Source organism: Zingiber officinale, chromosome 7A (genome assembly GCF_018446385.1).
Source record: "Zingiber officinale cultivar Zhangliang chromosome 7A, Zo_v1.1, whole genome shotgun sequence".
Lineage (NCBI taxonomy): Eukaryota > Viridiplantae > Streptophyta > Magnoliopsida > Zingiberales > Zingiberaceae > Zingiber > Zingiber officinale.
In genome coordinates this window covers 102491307-102509587 of record NC_055998.1, presented here as the reverse complement: position 1 = coordinate 102509587, position 18281 = coordinate 102491307, and the positions used below count along the sequence as shown (strand labels likewise).

General features: G+C 37.6%; 1 protein-coding gene across 1 annotated transcript; it reads left to right on the top strand.

The window, feature by feature from the left end:
* Positions 1–304: 304 nt before the first annotated feature.
* On the top strand, positions 305–18278 carry LOC122001923 (peroxisomal membrane protein PMP22-like). Its single transcript, XM_042556918.1, has 7 exons — positions 305–557; positions 649–747; positions 1609–1710; positions 7344–7419; positions 17727–17797; positions 17885–17970; positions 18088–18278. The coding sequence occupies exons 1-7, from the start codon at positions 486–488 to the stop codon at positions 18134–18136; spliced, it is 555 nt and encodes a 184-aa protein (XP_042412852.1). The 5' UTR covers positions 305–485; the 3' UTR covers positions 18137–18278.
* Positions 18279–18281: the final 3 nt, after the last annotated feature.

The following is an 18281-nucleotide window of genomic DNA, read 5'->3' as shown; positions in this document are numbered from 1 at the left end:
TCAAAAGTTAAATACTTTACTTCCCCTCACTTCTCCTTTCTTTCCCTCCCTTTCTCTTCGTTAATGAACCTTTCCTCATTCCATCCAAACAGAGGATAAGTCGAGTGTGACTGGGATACTAGGGATGAATGATTTCATTTTTTGCCACGTACTAGGGAGACCCCTAATCTACCTTTGTATCTTAAGCATCGTATTGAGGTGGCCGTTGTACCGTCTCATTTAACTATGGCCAAATCACGTGCGCTTAATACATGCGCGCGCAACATCTTCCGTAGTCGCCTAGATATTTTGGCCGCCTCTGTACCAAAATCTCCCACGTGCTTTGCGACGTTCCAGTGTCTTGGACAGCGATGCGGTAAAGATGCTCCCACGCCGGCTATCTTCTGAATTCCACCTCTTTGGGTTTCTCCGCCGCCGACCAGCCGCTTTTCTCGCTTCCATTCCACTGCCCACTTCTCGATCTAACCGAAACAGATAGAAGAAGGATGGGCGCCGTGGTGAAGAAGGGATGGGAGAACTACATGCTTCAACTCCAACTCCACCCTCTGAGAACCAAAGTAAATGATCCTTCTCCCGACTTGCCTAAAAAAATCGTGTTTTTTTCCTCGAGATTAGTCTGCGATCTCATCCTCCTTTCGTCGGCTTTAGATGCTCACTGCCGGCGTTTTGGCTGGGATTAGCGATTCGGCGGCGCAGAAGCTCTCGGGCATTCCGAAGATCCAGCTGAGGCGCCTTCTCCTAAAAGTGGTATTGTCCTCTTGCCTAGTGGCTGGGATGTGTTTTGATCCGGACTGGGTTAGAATTTTATCACTTTGATCTGTGCAATTTTTTCTTCGGTGGTACAACAAGACAACAATCAGGACTTCTTTGGTCAGCCTCTTCGTGTATTTGTCATCTCTCACATGGCCGGGGGCATTTATTAGTTGTTCATATTATCTTAAATGCGTTTTTGAAGTTTTCTCTCATTTTTCTTGGGTATTGTAACACAAATTCATCTTGAATGAGGTAGAATTAGACTCCTACATTTTAAAGAGCATATAGTCATTCGATTATCTCCTAGATGATTTACCATTGATTCTTCTGGAAACAACTCTGATTTTTAGGAAGAACACACTTCCAACAATTATAAGAAGTGAAGAACATACTGGTAATCTACCCTTAGTTTAGAATCAATTGACTTTTGCAAACTGTTGTGTATTTATGGTCATATTTAAAATTCATAAATTTCACCAGCAATCTATCATGCTCACATTCAGAGTTTCATTTTCAACTAATTACGCGATTTGCCACTTTATATTAAAGAACTAAAGAAGGATGTTTAAGTTGTCTTCATGATTGCTTTGGTCTTATATTGCCTTATTGTTCTATGGCATGGTGGATCTTTTGTTTACCATATTTTATATGACATATGTTGCTGTACTTGCCTCCGGCATTACAATAATTTGGAATTTTTAATTGTGAACTTGTCACCTGTTCATTATTCCATTTGTTAGTTCCTTATATTCCTCAAATCCTCTGTCCACATCGTCACTCAAATGACATTTTTTTCCAGTTGCAGACACATTTTCCCTTCATATAGCGTGACAAATTTGCTGTTATGTACTTCAGCTCTTTGGCTTTGCTTATGGCGGACCATTTGGGCATTACTTGCACAAGTTGTTGGATATCATTTTCAAAGGAAAGAAAGACTCCAAGACGGTGGCTAAAAAGGTATTTTTATGCATCTCTAGGTCTTTGTTGAATTGCTTAACATTTTCCTTTAAGATACATAATGCCTTACGTTCAACACTTGAGTTAATAGTCAATATGATCAAATGAGGATGAAGGCGTGCAACTAATGGAAGGATGCTCAAGTAAACATATTTTCACTAATTTGGTAACTCGAGGAATGCATGCTTCACAATTTTTCTTGAAAAGATATTGAGTGACTAATCATGTCACTTTCATGATTGAAACATTAACCATTGAAATATTAAGTCAATATATACAATACATTTTCCATGATATAGAACTCACTATGAAACTTACTATTTGTACAATAAAACCTTAATCAGATTTAGGATGAAGTAGTTGACTATTCTTAGGAATTCATAGTAGCTGCCTATTGGTTGTACGTGGACTCGATCCTCTAGAGAATTACAAATCTCCTCCAAGTATGTACTAGATCTAAAATTGTCATAATATTGGATTGGAAGATCATTATGCATTTGCCATTCTAAATTCTTTAAAATCGTGCATGTGAGAAAGTCATACATAAGTGTAGGGTATTGTAGTATATTCTTGCTCTATTATATAGTTACAACTATTAATTGTCTAATTAATTGCTATAAGATCCTTAAGTGTGTGTGTGTGTATATATATATATACTCTTTTGATTATTGCTGATTTTAGGAGATTTGAGAAGTTATTTTTTTTCCTTATTTTGTAGATGTGGTATCATCTATAAGTAAAAAATTTATCTCTAATTTTGGCACGGTATCAAAGTACTCCTTCATTATCCAAAAATCCTAAGGCTAAAACTATGCTTGTACATCACCTTTCAGTTCCTGGTCGTACAAATCTATATGGTAGCCCCTAATTGTTGCCCGTATCGTAGGTACAAATCCGTACAACTCCCACCTGATTGAGGATTCAAACCACTCTGGCTCGCCTTGTAAAACTTTACACTTTTTCTAGTGGATTAAATTATACCATCAAATATGTTTGCTACATAAAGGCAAACTGCACAAATACCAAAGTCATATGCATCCATCCATGTAGTTGAACTCCTGGTTTAAAATATTGAACCGTGCCAAGGTTTCGGTCCTAAACTGGAATGATGCAGTTTCGATACTGTGCCCTTGTCGATACAATTTTGGTATTTTTAAATATAAAATATATTAACTAAAAATAAAAAAATTAATCTAAATATTTAAAAATAAAAAAATAAATTTTTTAATATATATATATATATATATAAAATTAATGAGATAATTTCATTAGGCTTTAATAAAGCTATCTAAATTATCCAGTTGATTAAAATTATTAATCTAAGTTATTTAATTATACCTAACTAAAAAAACCTTCAACCTATGTTTCATGGTACCTCCAAGCCCAGTCCCCTCGGGGTGGTACAATGGTGGAGGTATGGGGTGTTGGCAAATGAGGTCTTGGGGTCGAAACTCGGTGCATCCAAGCATGCCTTCCTCCTTAGTTACCTGCACTAATGTCTAGCAGTCACCCGTGATTGACCTCCTTCATGTTGGCCTAGGGACGGGTTGGCGGGGGCGTTGTGGGCGAGCGAATCTCCTTTTGCCACATGGTGCCTCCAAGCCCTCGCGACGCATCTAGACGCGTCGCAAGGCTCACGTGATGCATTCGGACGCATCGTTGGGCTAGTGCGGCGCATCCAAATGCGTCACTGGGTTTGTGCGATGCGTCTGGACACGTCGCTAGACTTGCGCGATGCGTCTGGGCGAGTCACGAGGCTCGTGTGATGCGTCCGGACGAATTGCCGGGCTTGCACAATGTGTTCGGACGCATCTCTGAGCTCGTGCGAGGTGTCCGGACGCATCACCAAGCTCGCGTGAGGTGTTCGTAGGTAGAGTTGTCAATTTGGATTTGCCCGCCCGATTGGCTCGCCTCGCTAACCAATTTAAGTTGATTGAGTTGAGATTTTATCAACCCATTTAAAAGTGGTTCTAGGCCCGCGACCTGTGTCAGTCGGTCTGCGACGAGCTTGGGGTGGCCTACAGGTTAAGGGAAAAAATATTATAGGCGAGTTACCCTAAAGTTGTGATTTAGGAGGCATCAGAAACAAATTAAATATTACATGAATTAGGGAAATCATGGAAAAAAAGTTCAAGTTGACAATTAATTTAATAAATACAAATTATAGAGTGAGTGGACATCTAGAATAGAAAGCTAAAATAAAGTAACACATGTTTGGCCAATTTTCACCATCTAGAATCAACTCGCCTATAAAATCGGATAATCAGTATAACTATATTTCCAAATCCAGTCACAGAGATTCAAGAGTAACTTAAAAAGAAAGGCACGCAAGAGAAATAAAAATTTCTCATTCCAGTATATTTGGTTAGATTTAGATTAACTAGCCCACAACCCACCTTGAGTTGGGTTGGAAATTTCCAACCCGCCAAGATGATGGGTTGGCCCTGCCTTGCCAAATGACCACTTTGCCACGGGTTGGCTCGTTTAACAGCTTTATTCGCGGGGCCTTGGGCTGCACCAACACCAGAGGCGTGCTTGTGCCTGTCCGCGGGCGAAACAAAATGTTTTGCTTGTATCGGGCGAAACAACTCAAGATTTTAAACTGTGAAGTTATACTTGTATGTCTTGTTTATAAGCCACCATCCAATTAAATTGATCATTCCTCGGCAATATAAAGAAAGTAACATGTAAGCATCTTATATTTGATAAACGCGCTCACAAGCTTAAACAAAAACTTATCTTCATCTGATAGAAGCAGCAAGCAGCAAGCAGCGTAGCGACAAAAAAAAGGTGCTTGGCATCTTCTTTTATCTTTTCCTTACACATGATGCAATTGAATGATGGGAACTACATTTTTCTCCTTTTTTTTTCATTTTTTTCTCTAACATTTAGCAATTGAATATCTTAACTTTGATTGCAGAGTGCAAACATTAGATCAACCCAACCTAGGGAGTATTTATTCCTCTAAATATCTTCATCGCATATGCGGATTTAACTGCAAAGTTACCCTAGTTACTCCATCCTTCTCTAATATATGCTAAACTATTTCGAGTCGCCAAGCTCTCTTCTAATCGTTTTTATCAAAACTAGCAATTCAATTGCACACACTTCGCTAGTGAAATGCAGTGCCGAAATAGAGAAAGGAGAGAGAAAGGAGTTTCAAATGCTTTAATTTTCCTCGTTAGGTGCACAAATAATGAAAAGGGATGGAAAGATCCAATTTAGAACTTTGTCTCCCATCCATCTACCATACCAAATATAGACACTACCTCAAATATTTGAACCTATTTATATGCCACTGCAACAAGAAGTCTCACACTTGCAAAATGCCCCTCCAAGTAATGGACTAAGAGCTATCCGGTGTGGCCGCCTCTCATCCCTTGGGTTTAAAATATGCTACCTCGACCATGTATCTCCAAGGTGTGCATATCAAGCAGCTGCAAACCATTTGCAAAGTAAGACAATCTTGTACTTCTTTAGACTAAGAATGCCAAGCCCCTCAACCTGGTTGGGGTTGCATACTATGCTCCAAAATGCCAAGAATTTGACTTATGATGTTGAAGATTGGTGGTGCAAGAAGAAACCTCATCAAATATTATCTAATTTTTGTTGAAATCAAGATGGTATAGATTGATCGCTGGTAAATAAAAAAAGATGTGAGGATACTATTTATCAAAAGGAGTCTTTCTCCAGATGATAGGCAACCTTTGTGACACTAACAATAAGATAATCCTAATACGATCTATTTAGCTTACTGATGTTAAATTGGAAACTGAGATATGATATCAGAAGATCCTAAGAAGGCAACAAAAGATCCTTGCTAGACTCTCTCCTCTGGCTTGTTGGCTCCCAAATGTATGAAAGTGAGGATTTCTCTAGATTTATTGCGAGGCCACTAAACATTGAAATTGTTGCTACTATGATTTGATGGTGTAATCTATAATCTGGTTTTTTAGAGAAAAAAAATAGTGCCTCATTTTGTAGTATATCACTGTTAGAAAATATAGAGACCTACCGTGTTCACCAAATAGATCACAGTGCAAGAGAACAGGATGAAAGTTTGAGAAAGTACCTATTCAATTCACAAAATGTGTGTGGTAAAAGCCTCTAGCATACCACTTCCATCTTCAATAATGGAATCGCCAACATGAAGTGTGGATATTGTATTTCTTTGCTTTCTTCCAATGTTGACACAAGATGGAAATATCTCAAGTTCTCGTCTCCCTCTTTTGCCCATCTGAATTTAACTTGTCACTTCCAATGTCATGCCTTTGCTTCTTTTATCTCATCCAGCTTGATGTGAAACTCCCTCTTTGCCCTAGCCAATGATTGATGTTGAGGATTGATTTCTTCTAGAAATGATATATTTCCAAGTTCTGCTGTGGGAAACTGCTCTTGGTTTGTTGAATGGACCAAAACAAACTTACTCCACTTTCTCAGTTTGAGTCTTAGTAATTGAAGCTTGCTTATCCGTAAGGATGTATGATTTCTGCCTTTAAGTTGCTTACTCTACTTAAAAAGTCATGCTAAAATAGTCATGCTGAAATTTCAAAGAAAAATATATTTGGAGTTAGCGAGCTTATCTCATAGGATTTGAATAACAAAAGTGAGTGGTCAACTAAACAAGTTGGAATAATTAAAGCCCAAACAACCAAGAAATTATTTGCAAGTTGCCAAGTTTGAATTAAGTCCAATCTTGCAAAACATGTATCCCCTCCTCTAACATGACTCCAAGTAAATCTCTTACCTTGAAGTGCTAAATCATAAAGCTCTTGCCCATTTTATTGAATAGGAGATTGGAGGCTCCTTGATTACCTGAAATTAAGGTGCTCTGATCTATCAAGAGTGCGATTGAAATAGACGCCAGTGAACCATGACTCTTGTGGTAAGCTTCCAAGGTAATGGAGCTCTTTGAAAAAAATCTGCTCTCTCAACATTAGGGTGGGTTTTGTAGGTGGAGGCAAACATGAGGGAGATTTGAGCTCAACTTCTAAAGAGTTACAGAGATGGAGTAGCCCCTCATGCTGGTCCAACAATCTCCACCTAGGAGAGTAGCCTGTTATCATTTCCGCTGATCTTTCCAATGGATTCTAGTGAATCCAAGAATAAGCCCCTCCTCCGCATTGCGGCATTGGAGAATATCCTTGAGGAAAATTTCATCTGAAGTTGTCTATCTCTTGAATCAAGACAACATACATGACAACATCATACCTGATTTTCAATGTTAAGTCCATAACTTGTTGCCTTTTTGCCAATCTGTTTAACCCCGTAATTTTTGATCAAATCATTAGATAATTCAAACGGATTGAGCTTTGTGACTGTATTTATTTATCTAGATAATTGTGTTGGCTATAAATCATGGAGCAAAATCCTCTAGAAGACTTCACCAATGAGCATATCTGTAGTTTGGATTATTGATTGATACCTAAGCTGTGGTGGGTTAAGGTCAAACATCAATGGTTCTTATAACTTTACATACGATGCCTATAAATATCTGTTGTTATAATCATAGCACATCATGCCCTACTGTTGTTTCCTTGGTAAGCGTTCATATTGTTTCAAAATTATCATAGCACATCATGTCTACAGGAGTCTTTGTTAATAGATTTTGACTTGCACGTTGTTTCCTTCAGGTGCTCCTGGAGCAGGTGACATCTTCACCCTGGAACCATTTCCTTTTCTTGATGTACTATGGGTTGATCGTCGAGAGTAAGTTTCTTTGAAGCATAATATTTATATTTCTTCTCGTATTATACAAAAAGGAAAACTTCATCAGATACTTTTAATGCTCGTTGCTGATTAAGTGTATGATTTGTCTTGTCAAACCTAGATTGCACAATCCAATAGTTTCTTTTGTACGATATGAAAGCAATATGATACATCGAAACAAAACCAAATAATGCATCACAGGATGTAGTTATCATTGTCTGTAAGACTACATTACAAAACCGAATGCAATGGCAACCGGAGGGTTGACTTGAGTCCAAAGCCAATGCTATTGTCTCTTGTCGCCGGAGAAGCTTCGGCAATCACAATGTAAGGATCTTCTACAGGAACGGGCAGCAACCCGGAATCTCGTCTCAATGGGGAAGAGAAGAGGAAGAAGAAGCTCTTGATTCTAGCAAGATGCCCAAATGAATCAAGATCTTCCTTATATACCAGACCATCTTGCAGGGACCACCCACATAAAGTTCATAAACTGTTGTCAACCCATTAATATTAACAAACCCGGTTATTGGATCTACACAAGCAATTCATATCCAATAACTTAAACCCCCTTTCATTCACTATGCATTAGATCACTTGATGAGGTTTAATTCTTAATGACAATTGTTGTATGTCTTAATTCACGTATTAGCCCACTTTACGGAGACTTAATCCTTCAATTTCTCACTTGGGTTATACATGATACCGTATACACCATACAACTTAGTTGAGCTTAACATGCCAAAATTTTATGGGTAAAATACCCCTTAAATAATCTAGTCCATTAATTCTATTAGTACATGACTAAGTTAGAGTTACCATAATTGCAATAAGACCCAACAGTAGTCATATTACTAATTTATTAATGGCATAAATCAAATGTGGGTGTGTAGTATGAAAATAACACGAAATGTGATTAATCAATAGTCCTTATGACCCCCAAACTAGGCCCAAATTATGTTTACCGATATTTTGTGTCAAACCTCCATAGTAAACCATGATTTAATCTTATGACTCAAAATAGAGTCTTACATCGTATTTACAAATATCGTATGCAAAAGCATAATAATAAATCATGATGTTTTTATGTTAGAGAGTCAAAACTTTATACACATGTAGAACTTTAGTACATACAATAAGCCAAAAATACATGTGTTCATTAATATAGAGCATTACACCAAATGCAGATTCCTATCAAATGAGTACTTCGTCAAAATGAAGAACCCCCATATTCAGCACATACTGATGAAACACTTTGGTTGACACGCCCTTGGTGAGCGAATCCGCTAACACGAAATATGTCCTTATATGTTTTATCATTATTTGATCACTCTGAACTCTTTTTTTACCCATAAAAACTTTTATGTGGATATGTTTAGACTTCGACGAATTGTGGTTATTCTTGGAATATAATTTAGCTTTATTATCAATCCTCAATGGTCTGTCAATACCCCCAATGATATGTAATCTTGTCATAAGGTTCTGCATCTATATCCCATGGTTGGATGCTTCCTAGTAGACTATAAATTCGACATCCATTGTGGAGATGTCTATTAACGTTTGTTTTACACTTTTCTATGATATAATCCCTTCTACCAACATGAAAACATAACTTGAGGTGAACTTCCTACTATCTAAGCATCTTGCAAAATTAAAGTCTGAATATCAAATTATCTCCAGATGACCTGATTTCCAACATATGAGCATTTAATCATTAGTTCTTTACAAATACTGCATAATCCTCTACATTTTTCAATGCTTTGGTTCAGGCTTACTCAAATATCTATCTAACATCTCCACAATGTACGCAAGATTCGAACATGTACATATTTGAGCATATATCAAACTCCCTACTACTGATGCATAAGAGAATTGTTGCATTTTCTTAATTTCAAGTTTATGGTGTGAACATTGTTGTTAGCTAAGTCTATCACCCTTTGACACGGGAGTTTTGTCAAGAGCATAATTTTGCATGTTATAATGAATGAGCACCTTTTCTATACAAGCCTTTTGTGATAGTCCAAGTGTGCACTTTGAACGATCACAAACAATCTGTATACCTAAGATAAAGGATACATCACTAAGATCTTTCATTTAAAATTCAACTGGTAGAAATGACTTGATTTATAGTAGAAGACCCTTATCATTGCTTGTCAACAAAATATCGACCATATATAGAACAAATATAATAAACTTGCTCTCAACTTGATATATAAACATTGATCAATTGATTTTCCTTAAAATCATATGAAGAAATCACTTAATCAAATTTCTGGTACCATTGGCGAGATGTAAGCGTTAGACCAAAAATGTGTTGGTTGCTACTCGGAAAACCTAGAGGTTCCACTGTACAAAAATTTTGTACAAAGGTCTGAACCTTTTCCTAGCTACCATGTGTTCTTTTAAATTAAATTTTGGATCGCCTGCGGAACTTAACACGTTTGATCCAAAACTTAATCTATTCATTCTTTTAGGTTTTGACTTGGGTCTCCTGGGGAACTTAACACGTTTGACCCAAATCACCTTAAGTTATTAATTCCATTAAATATTAATTTCCATAATTGGTTCCAGTACTGACGTGGCGAGGCACACGACCTTCTTGGATATGGGAGCAACCACCACCGACTAGACAAAACCTTTTATGGAAAGTTAATATTTAATTTCCTAAAATAACTTTAGGTTAACCGAAAAGAACAATCAAATCACAAGAAAAATAAAATAAAAGAACACAACATTGAAAAACATATTCGAAATACTAGAATCGTAAGCCTCTTGTATTTGGTATTATTTCCATAAATAACTAGTATGATACGGAAAGGAAAAAATTACTAGTTATACCTTCTAGAAAGACCTCTTGATCTTCTACTGTATTCCTCTTCTAACCTCGGACGTTGTGTGGGCAACGATCTTCCGAGATGAGAAAACACCAACCACCTTCTTCTCCTCCTAGCTAGGTTCGGCCACAATAAGGAAGCTTTACCAAGGATGAAGAACAAAACACCAACCAAGCTCCAAGAGATACAAGCTTTCTCTCCTCCTTCTTCTTCTTCTTCTCCTCTAAGTAGTTGTTGGGACCGAAAAGTAGCTAGAGGGGTGAATAGCTCGTCGCTCGCTAGGTGCTCGTCGTTGCTTGTTTCTTCAAAGATGTGCAGCGGAAATACAAGAAACAAACCACACAACGCTAACAAGGTTGGTTTACTTGGTATCCATCTCACAAGAGGTGACTAGTCCAAGGATCCACACCTACTCACGCACCCTCCACTAATAAAACCCTCCTTTTCGGTAACTACCGAATGCGGAGAAGCCCTACAAGTTCTCAATACAAGAAGAAAGGGAAAGGTAATGAAATACAAGCTTACAATGAGTGTTGAAACCCTAACCCTAGCTTTCTTCCTTGTCTTTGATCCGCCTCTTGACTTGGAAAACCTCCAAGATCCTTCAAGAACTGGCGATCTGAGCTTTGAGAGCACTGTGGAGAAGCTGGCGAGAGATCTGATATGAAACCGTGAAGCGATATCGCAGTCATTGCACGCCTGTAGCTCAAATACGACGCAACGGTCAGATCCCGATCAATTCGAAAACTCACAATCGATCGGGGAGGCTATGGATCGATCCACGGATCGATCCAGAGCGCCTCTATGCTCTGGAGAAAACGCCTGGATCGATCCAGCGCTTATCGCGCGAACCAGCAGCGTCTCAATCGATCGGCTGATCGATTGGGACCTCTGGATCGATCCACGGATCGATCCAGAGGCTCTCTGTTCGCTAGGAAAGGCTTGGATCGATCCACTGATCGATCCAGCTCCTGGATCAATCCACTGATCGATCCATCTCTTGGTTTTTGCCCAAAACCAAGTCCCAAGCCTCTCAATACAACATTCGGTCAACCTTGACCTATTGGTATATCATGCCTAGCATCTGGTCACTCCCTTGACTTGCCAGGACTCCCCACCAAGTGTCCGGTCAATCCCTTTAACCCACTTGGACTTTTCTCTTCGTGCCAAGTATCCGGTCAATCCCTTTGACCTACTTGGACTCTCACCAGATGTCTGGTCAACCTTGACCCATCTGGATTTCTCTTGCCTGGCTTCACTCACCAGGACTTTCCCAATTGCCTAGCTTCACTCGCTAGGTCTTTCACCTGGCTTCACTCACCAGGATTTTCTTCCTGCCTAGCTTCACTCACTAGGTCTTTCACAATTGCCTAGTTTCACTCACCAGGATTTTCCTCCTGCCTAGCTTCACTCACTAGGTCTTTCACCTGGCTTCACTCACCAAGATTTTCCTCCTGCCTAGCTTCACTCACTAAGTCTTTCCTTCTGTCTAACATCCCAGTTAGGACTTCCCAGTCAAGTATCCAGTCATCCTTGACCTACTTGACTCTTCTTCAATCAACCTTGCATTGTCAAACATCGAAACCCAAACCAAGACTCAAGCTTGGTCAACCAGGTCAACCTTGACCTGAGGAATGTTGCACCAACAGTAGTATCCGGCCACCACAAGTGCTCCAAGGGAGATGAAGGATTCGGCCACCACAAGAGGAAAAGAGGAAGAGGATGATGGCCGACCACAACACCAAGGAAAAGAGGGAGAGAAATAATAGAGGTTGTCACCCATGAAGGCACCCCCACCCCTTCTTTTATATTCTTAGTCTTGGTAAATTAGGAAATTTAATTACAATAAAATTTCCTTAATTTCCTTGACATGATTTAATTGAGAAAAATAAAATAAAATTTCCCAATTAAACTATAATGGCCGGCCACATCATGGAGGAATAAATTAGATAAGTTTTAATCAACAAATTAAAACTTCCTAATTTGTTTCCGGAAATTTTAAAAATAAAATTTCTCTTCAAAAATCTCTTCATGGTTGATAAAAAGAAATTTCTATAATTTTAATTTTTCAATATGTGAATAATTTTTAAAGAAAAAATAAAATAACTCACCAATCTACAAATAAGGAAAGAGATTTAATCTCTTTCTTTAATCTTTTGTAGATCCTTTACAAGAGAGATATTTTAATTTTAATTCTCTTTAATAAATTATATCTTCCACATAATTAAAATTAAAATTCTTTTAAATTTAATATGGCCGGCCCCCTCTAGCTTGGGTTCAAGCTAGGGCCGACCACCTTAAACCATGCTTAGGCCGGCCCTAGCTTGGCCAGCCCCCTTTAGGTGGGTATAGAAGGTGGGTATAGGTGGGTATAGTACTCTATAAATAAGAGGCTACGATAGGGACCGAGAGGAGGAATTGATTTTGGTCTCCCGATAAAATTAAGCATCCCGTGTTCGCCCCGAACACACAACTTAATTTTATCAATAACAATTCATTCCACTAGAGAACTATTATTGAACTACAGCACCAATCCCAAATTACATTTTTGGGCTCCTTCTTATTATGAGTGTGTTAGTCTCCCTGTGTTTAAGATATCGAATGTCCACTAATTAAGTGAGTTACTGACAACTTATTTAATTAATATCTTAGTCCAAGAGTAGTACCACTCAACCTTATCGTCATGTCGGATTAAATCCACCTGCAGGGTTTAACATGACAATCCTTATGAGCTCCTCTTGAGGACATTATCAACCTAGTATCTCTAGGACACAGTTTCCTTCTATAATCAACAACACACACTATAAGTGATATCATTTCCCAACTTATCGGGTTTATTGATTCATCGAACTAAATCTCACCCATTGATAAATAAAGAAATAAATATCAAATATATGTGCTTGTTATTATATTAGGATTAAGAGCACACACTTCTATAATAACCGAGGTATTTGTTCCTTTATAAAGTCAGTATAAAAGAAACAACCTCAAATGGTCCTACTCAATACACTCTAAGTGTACTAGTGTAATTATATAGTCAAGATAAACTAATTTCTAATTACACTACGACCTTCCAATGGTTTGTTCCTTTCCATTTTGGTCGTGAGCTACTGTTTATAATTTATAAGGTACTGATAACATCATCTTCTATATGTGACACCACATACTATGTTATCTACAATATAAATTAATTGAACAACTACAAACAAATGTAGATAAATTGACCAAATGTGATTCTTTATTTAACATAAATGTTTACAAAAGCTTAGGCTTTCAGTATACATTCCAACAAAATGAACTTCTTTAATTTATATAGTAGGTGTTTTGAATCTCCTGACATAAAGTTCTCTGCACCATGTCTAGAGTTTCCTCAATGTTTCCATTGAGAAATGTAGTCTTAACATTTATTTAATGGAGCTCTGGTCATAATGAGTTACAAATGTCATGACTACCCTAAGAGTTTCGTCGAAATCAACGAAAAAGTCTCCTTGTAATCAATTCCCTCTTTTTGAGTGAATCCCTTGGCGATTAGGCAAGTCTTATACTTTTTCACATTGTCATGTGGATCCCGTTTGGTTTTAAATATTCATTTACAACCAATAGGTTTTACCAATCCACTTTTCCTAATTAGGGCATTGTTTGACTTCTTGAAAAGATGTGAGATCATCTTCCAACTCAATGTTAAACTTGTGCTCTTGGAGATATACATAATCACGAGACATTGTATATCTCCTCTCCTTAATGGTTTTTCTTAATGACACTTTATCTTGAGGTGATTGAGAGTTATGCTCAACCGTAAGAGGGAATACCTCTATTTGAGCCGATGTATTTTCCATTGAATTGGAGGTGATATGGGAATATTGTGGTTCACTACCCATGCTTATTGTACAACTTCCACTATCTGTGAAATGATAATCATTTCACTATCTATCAGTAGTTACTATATTAGGATCACCAATGTTTTCCTCAAGTGATATTTCCCTAACTTTAGTGCTCTCACCATCTTTAATGAATTTACTATTATTTGTCTTAAAAAAGATTTTACTCGAGTGGTTGAAAAATTTGAAGCCCTTGACTTTTCAGAGTATCTTATAAAATGACAGTAGTTTTTGTATCCAATTTTCTTTCGTTAGGCCTATAAGGCCTAGACTTAGTTGGACGACACCAGATATGCAAATGCCTAATATTAGACATTTTACCTATCTGCACTCGTATAGGGTTTTCGTTACTGTCTTACTAAAATTCTATTGAGTAAGTGCACTGCAGTCTTGAGTGTCTCACCCTCTAAAAATTCTGGCAGAGAAGAAAATGTCATCATACTCTTCACCATGCCTTTAGGGTCCGATTTCGTCGCTCTGCTATCCTAGTCTTGAGTGTCTCACCCTCTAAAAATTCTGGCAGAGAAGAAAATGTCATCATACTCTTCACCATGCCTTTAGGGTCCGATTTCGTCGCTCTGCTATCCCATTTTGGTTAGGGGTTCCAAACATGATATATTGCGCTACAGTTTTGCACTCAACAAGGTATTTCGCAAATGATTCAGGACGTTATTTACTTGATTTGTCAGATCTACCATAGTATTCATCACCATGGTCTGATCTTACGATCTTAATTTTCTTACCTAGTTGATTTTCAACTTCGTCTTTAAAAAGTTTGAACATGTCTAGGGATTGAGACTTCTCATGAATTAGGCACAAGTATCCATATCGCAAATAGTCGTCTATAAAACATAAAGTATGCTTGACTATTCCAAAAAGTTTCAGGGAACTATCCACATATATCCGTATATATCAACTCTAAGACTCCATTGTCTTGAATCTTTATTATTTTTATTAGTTGTTTTTTCCTTGATACACTCAATGCATTCACCAAAATATGGTATATCAAGAGAATCGAAAATTTCTAGTGATATTAACCTCTCTAGGTGTTATTTAGAGTTATGCCCTGAACGTCTATGCTACAACATGGATGCATTCTTATTTATCAACGTCCGTTTCATACATATACTATGCATCACAATATTATCCGTATAAGTTTTAGTGGCTAATTTGTATAGTTTATCAATCAAAGAACCAATATTACATAATATAAAATTAAAAAAAAATATATTGAATTTTTCATTTCCAAATGAACAAGTGTATCTAAATTTATCCAAACATGAAATAGAGATTAAGTTCCATTTAAATGACCGCACTACAAATGTATTTTTCAAATTTAAAAGTACATTGTTCTCAAGGCAAACGCTAAAGATACCTATAACCTCTACTTTGGCCTTCTTTCTCGTATAAATGAATCTTTCGGTATCAATTGGCATTCGGCTCCATAGGTAACTCAACATAGTTATACTTATATGAGTAGTTGCTCCCATATCGATCCACTAAGTGTTATTAGGTATAGTAGGTTGATTTTTGAATTAACAAAGTTGAGAAGTATACTTTTATTGACATACCAATTGATGTATCTGGGATAATCTTTTTTCAAATAATCTTTTTTTTTTACCAAATTAACAAGTTGAGTCTGGATCTTATTGCTTTTGCATTTTATGCCCTAAAGCCCCAGTCAGTACAGGTTGTTTGCCCTTACCCTTATCTTTTTTTTTCCTCTTCTTGTTCGAGTGTTGAGATGACGATGTAAAGTGAGCACGATGAGATGTGTCATGTCTTAATCTGTCTTCTTCCTATACATACTAAGTTATAAGTATATTTAGTGTTCACTTCTCCTTTTGAGTATTGTAACTTATCTTAAAAAGAGTGAACTGTGTAGGCAAATAGATTAGGACGAGATTAACAGGTATGCTTTCAAATATTTTTTAACTTTAGTGTCCTAAGCCTTATAACTAAATCTTATATCTCCATTATTTACTCCTTCATATTACCCATCCCATTATACTGCATGGACACCAACTTTACGAGAAGTGTGGTAGTTTCGCCTTTTCATTTGAGACGAATCGGTCTGCTAATTCCCCATCTTCATTCTAAGTAATTCAACCACTAATTGATTCCAGAATTGACATCTTCATGATTATTAAACAGGTTATTTGATCACTCCCACTTGTTAAAAATCGCCTTTTGATCCATAGTACTTTTAGTGGATAAAGGGTGCATCCTAGTATATTATTGGTATTTCTAGGATGCATAGATGAGAAGACGAACACAAGAAAAACTAATCGATTGGTACACCTTATATGCCAAGTCCCAAACACACTAGTTGATTGATAGTGAACGACAGTCGACTGGTTTACAATAGTCAAACTCATCAATTGAGTCAAAAGGCTTTTCTTCACGAGTTCATCTACACTAGTCGACTAGTCCTTATGGCATGTATTAGTCAAATCCACCAATTGTTTTGGAATTATTCTGTAGATGATCCCGTGGACACTAGTGGATTGATCCTTAGCAATCGACTGATAGCATCGGTTGAACTTCCCAATCGAGTTGAAATCGTTTTGTACACAACCCCACGAATAACATCGATCGAACTGTCGAGATGAGCTGAAAACTTTCTGTACGCTAATTTCACCGTAGCAATCAACTGGGTCCTTATAACAATCGACTGATAGTATCGGTCGAACTACCTAGTCGAGCTGAAAACATTATGTACGTGAATTTTAGCCTAGCAGTTGACTAGAAGTCCTTACTAGTTGAGTATTAGTCGCGAGATTCATTTTCTGCTTCTTGCACAGACGCTGTTTGCTTGAGAATAATGGTGGAAAAACCTAAATTCGTCGTCGTTCTGTGTTCTTCACGAAATACTGTGAATACCTCAAAATCTAGGTAAAATCCTAGGCTATCCAATGCTAGATTCAACGGATATGCATTGATTCGTTGTTCCAAATATCGTCAAAATCTAATCCTTACGCCTTAAAGACGATGATAAGCTAATCCCACTCTCTAATATCAATTGAAAGAAATATGATACATCGAAACGAAACCAAATAATGCATCACATGATCTAGTTATCATTGTCTATAAGGCTACATTACAAAACCGAATGCAATGGCAATCGAAGGGCTGACTTGAGTTCAAAGCCAATGCCATTGTCTCTTACTCGTTGTCGAAGAAGCTCTTGCAATCGCAGCGGGAGGATCTTCTACAAGAACGGGTGGCAACCCGGAGTCTCGTCTCAATGGGGAAGAGAAGAGAAAGAAGAAGCTCTTGATTCTGGCAAGATGCTCAAATGAATCAAGATCTCTTCCTTATATTACCAAGCTCATCCTGCAAGGACCATCCACATAAAACCCGTATGTTAACAATCTATTAATGTTAACAAATTGGGTTATTTGATTTACACAAGCAATCCACATCCAATAACTTAAATTCCCTTTCATGCAGCATGCCTTAGATCACTTAATGAGGTTTAATTTTTAATGAAAATAGTGGTGTATGTTAATTCACGTATTAGCCCATGACTTAATCCTTCATACTTTTAACAAAAAGTTCTCAAGCTGATACTAAGAAAGCACTTTGCTATCTACAGGCAGGCCTTGGCCAGAGGTAAAGGAGAAAGTCAAGAAAGATTACCCCTCAGTGCAGTTGACTGCATGGATGGTTTGTAGGACTTGCCTGCGTTTGCGTTTTCTCTCAAATAATTTCTAGCATTTCATCCGCCATTATTACCTTTAATGAGTTTTGCAGTTCTGGCCGGTGGTAGGGTGGGTAAATCATCAGTACATGCCTCTACAGTTCCGTGTTATATTCCATAGCCTTGTTGCTTGTTGCTGGTATCATTCTTCTTCCATTTGCCATGTCCATTGTCTCATTGCTGTCCTCCATCATTTTGTCGGGTAATTGGTACAATCTCTATGGTGAGCTGCTGTTGTTTTGCTGGCACTCTGCAGGGGAATATTTTTGAATCTTCGTGCGAGGACCAAGGCCTTGAACAAGTGATGGAAAAGCTCAGAGGAGGAGCTCGTTGCTATTGCTGCTGCATTAGATCGACCAATTCTACCCATTAAGTTTAGAAGTTGTATGAACAACAAATGTGTATGTTTATGTTGGAGATCGACAATGTGAACTAGATTTAATATCATTA

What these genes read in the sequence shown, in the direction of transcription:
- LOC122001923 (XM_042556918.1), top strand. Translation starts at nt 486, where the DNA reads ATGGGCGCCGTGGTGAAGAAGGGATGGGAGAACTACATGCTTCAACTC. An exon ending in CTATGGGTTGATCGTCGAGA is followed by an intron (nt 7,420 to 17,726) that starts GTAAGTTTCTTT and finishes TGCTATCTACAG; the next exon opens with GCAGGCCTTGGCCAGAGGTA. An exon ending in TGCAGTTGACTGCATGGATG is followed by an intron (nt 17,798 to 17,884) that starts GTTTGTAGGACT and finishes TGAGTTTTGCAG; the next exon opens with TTCTGGCCGGTGGTAGGGTG.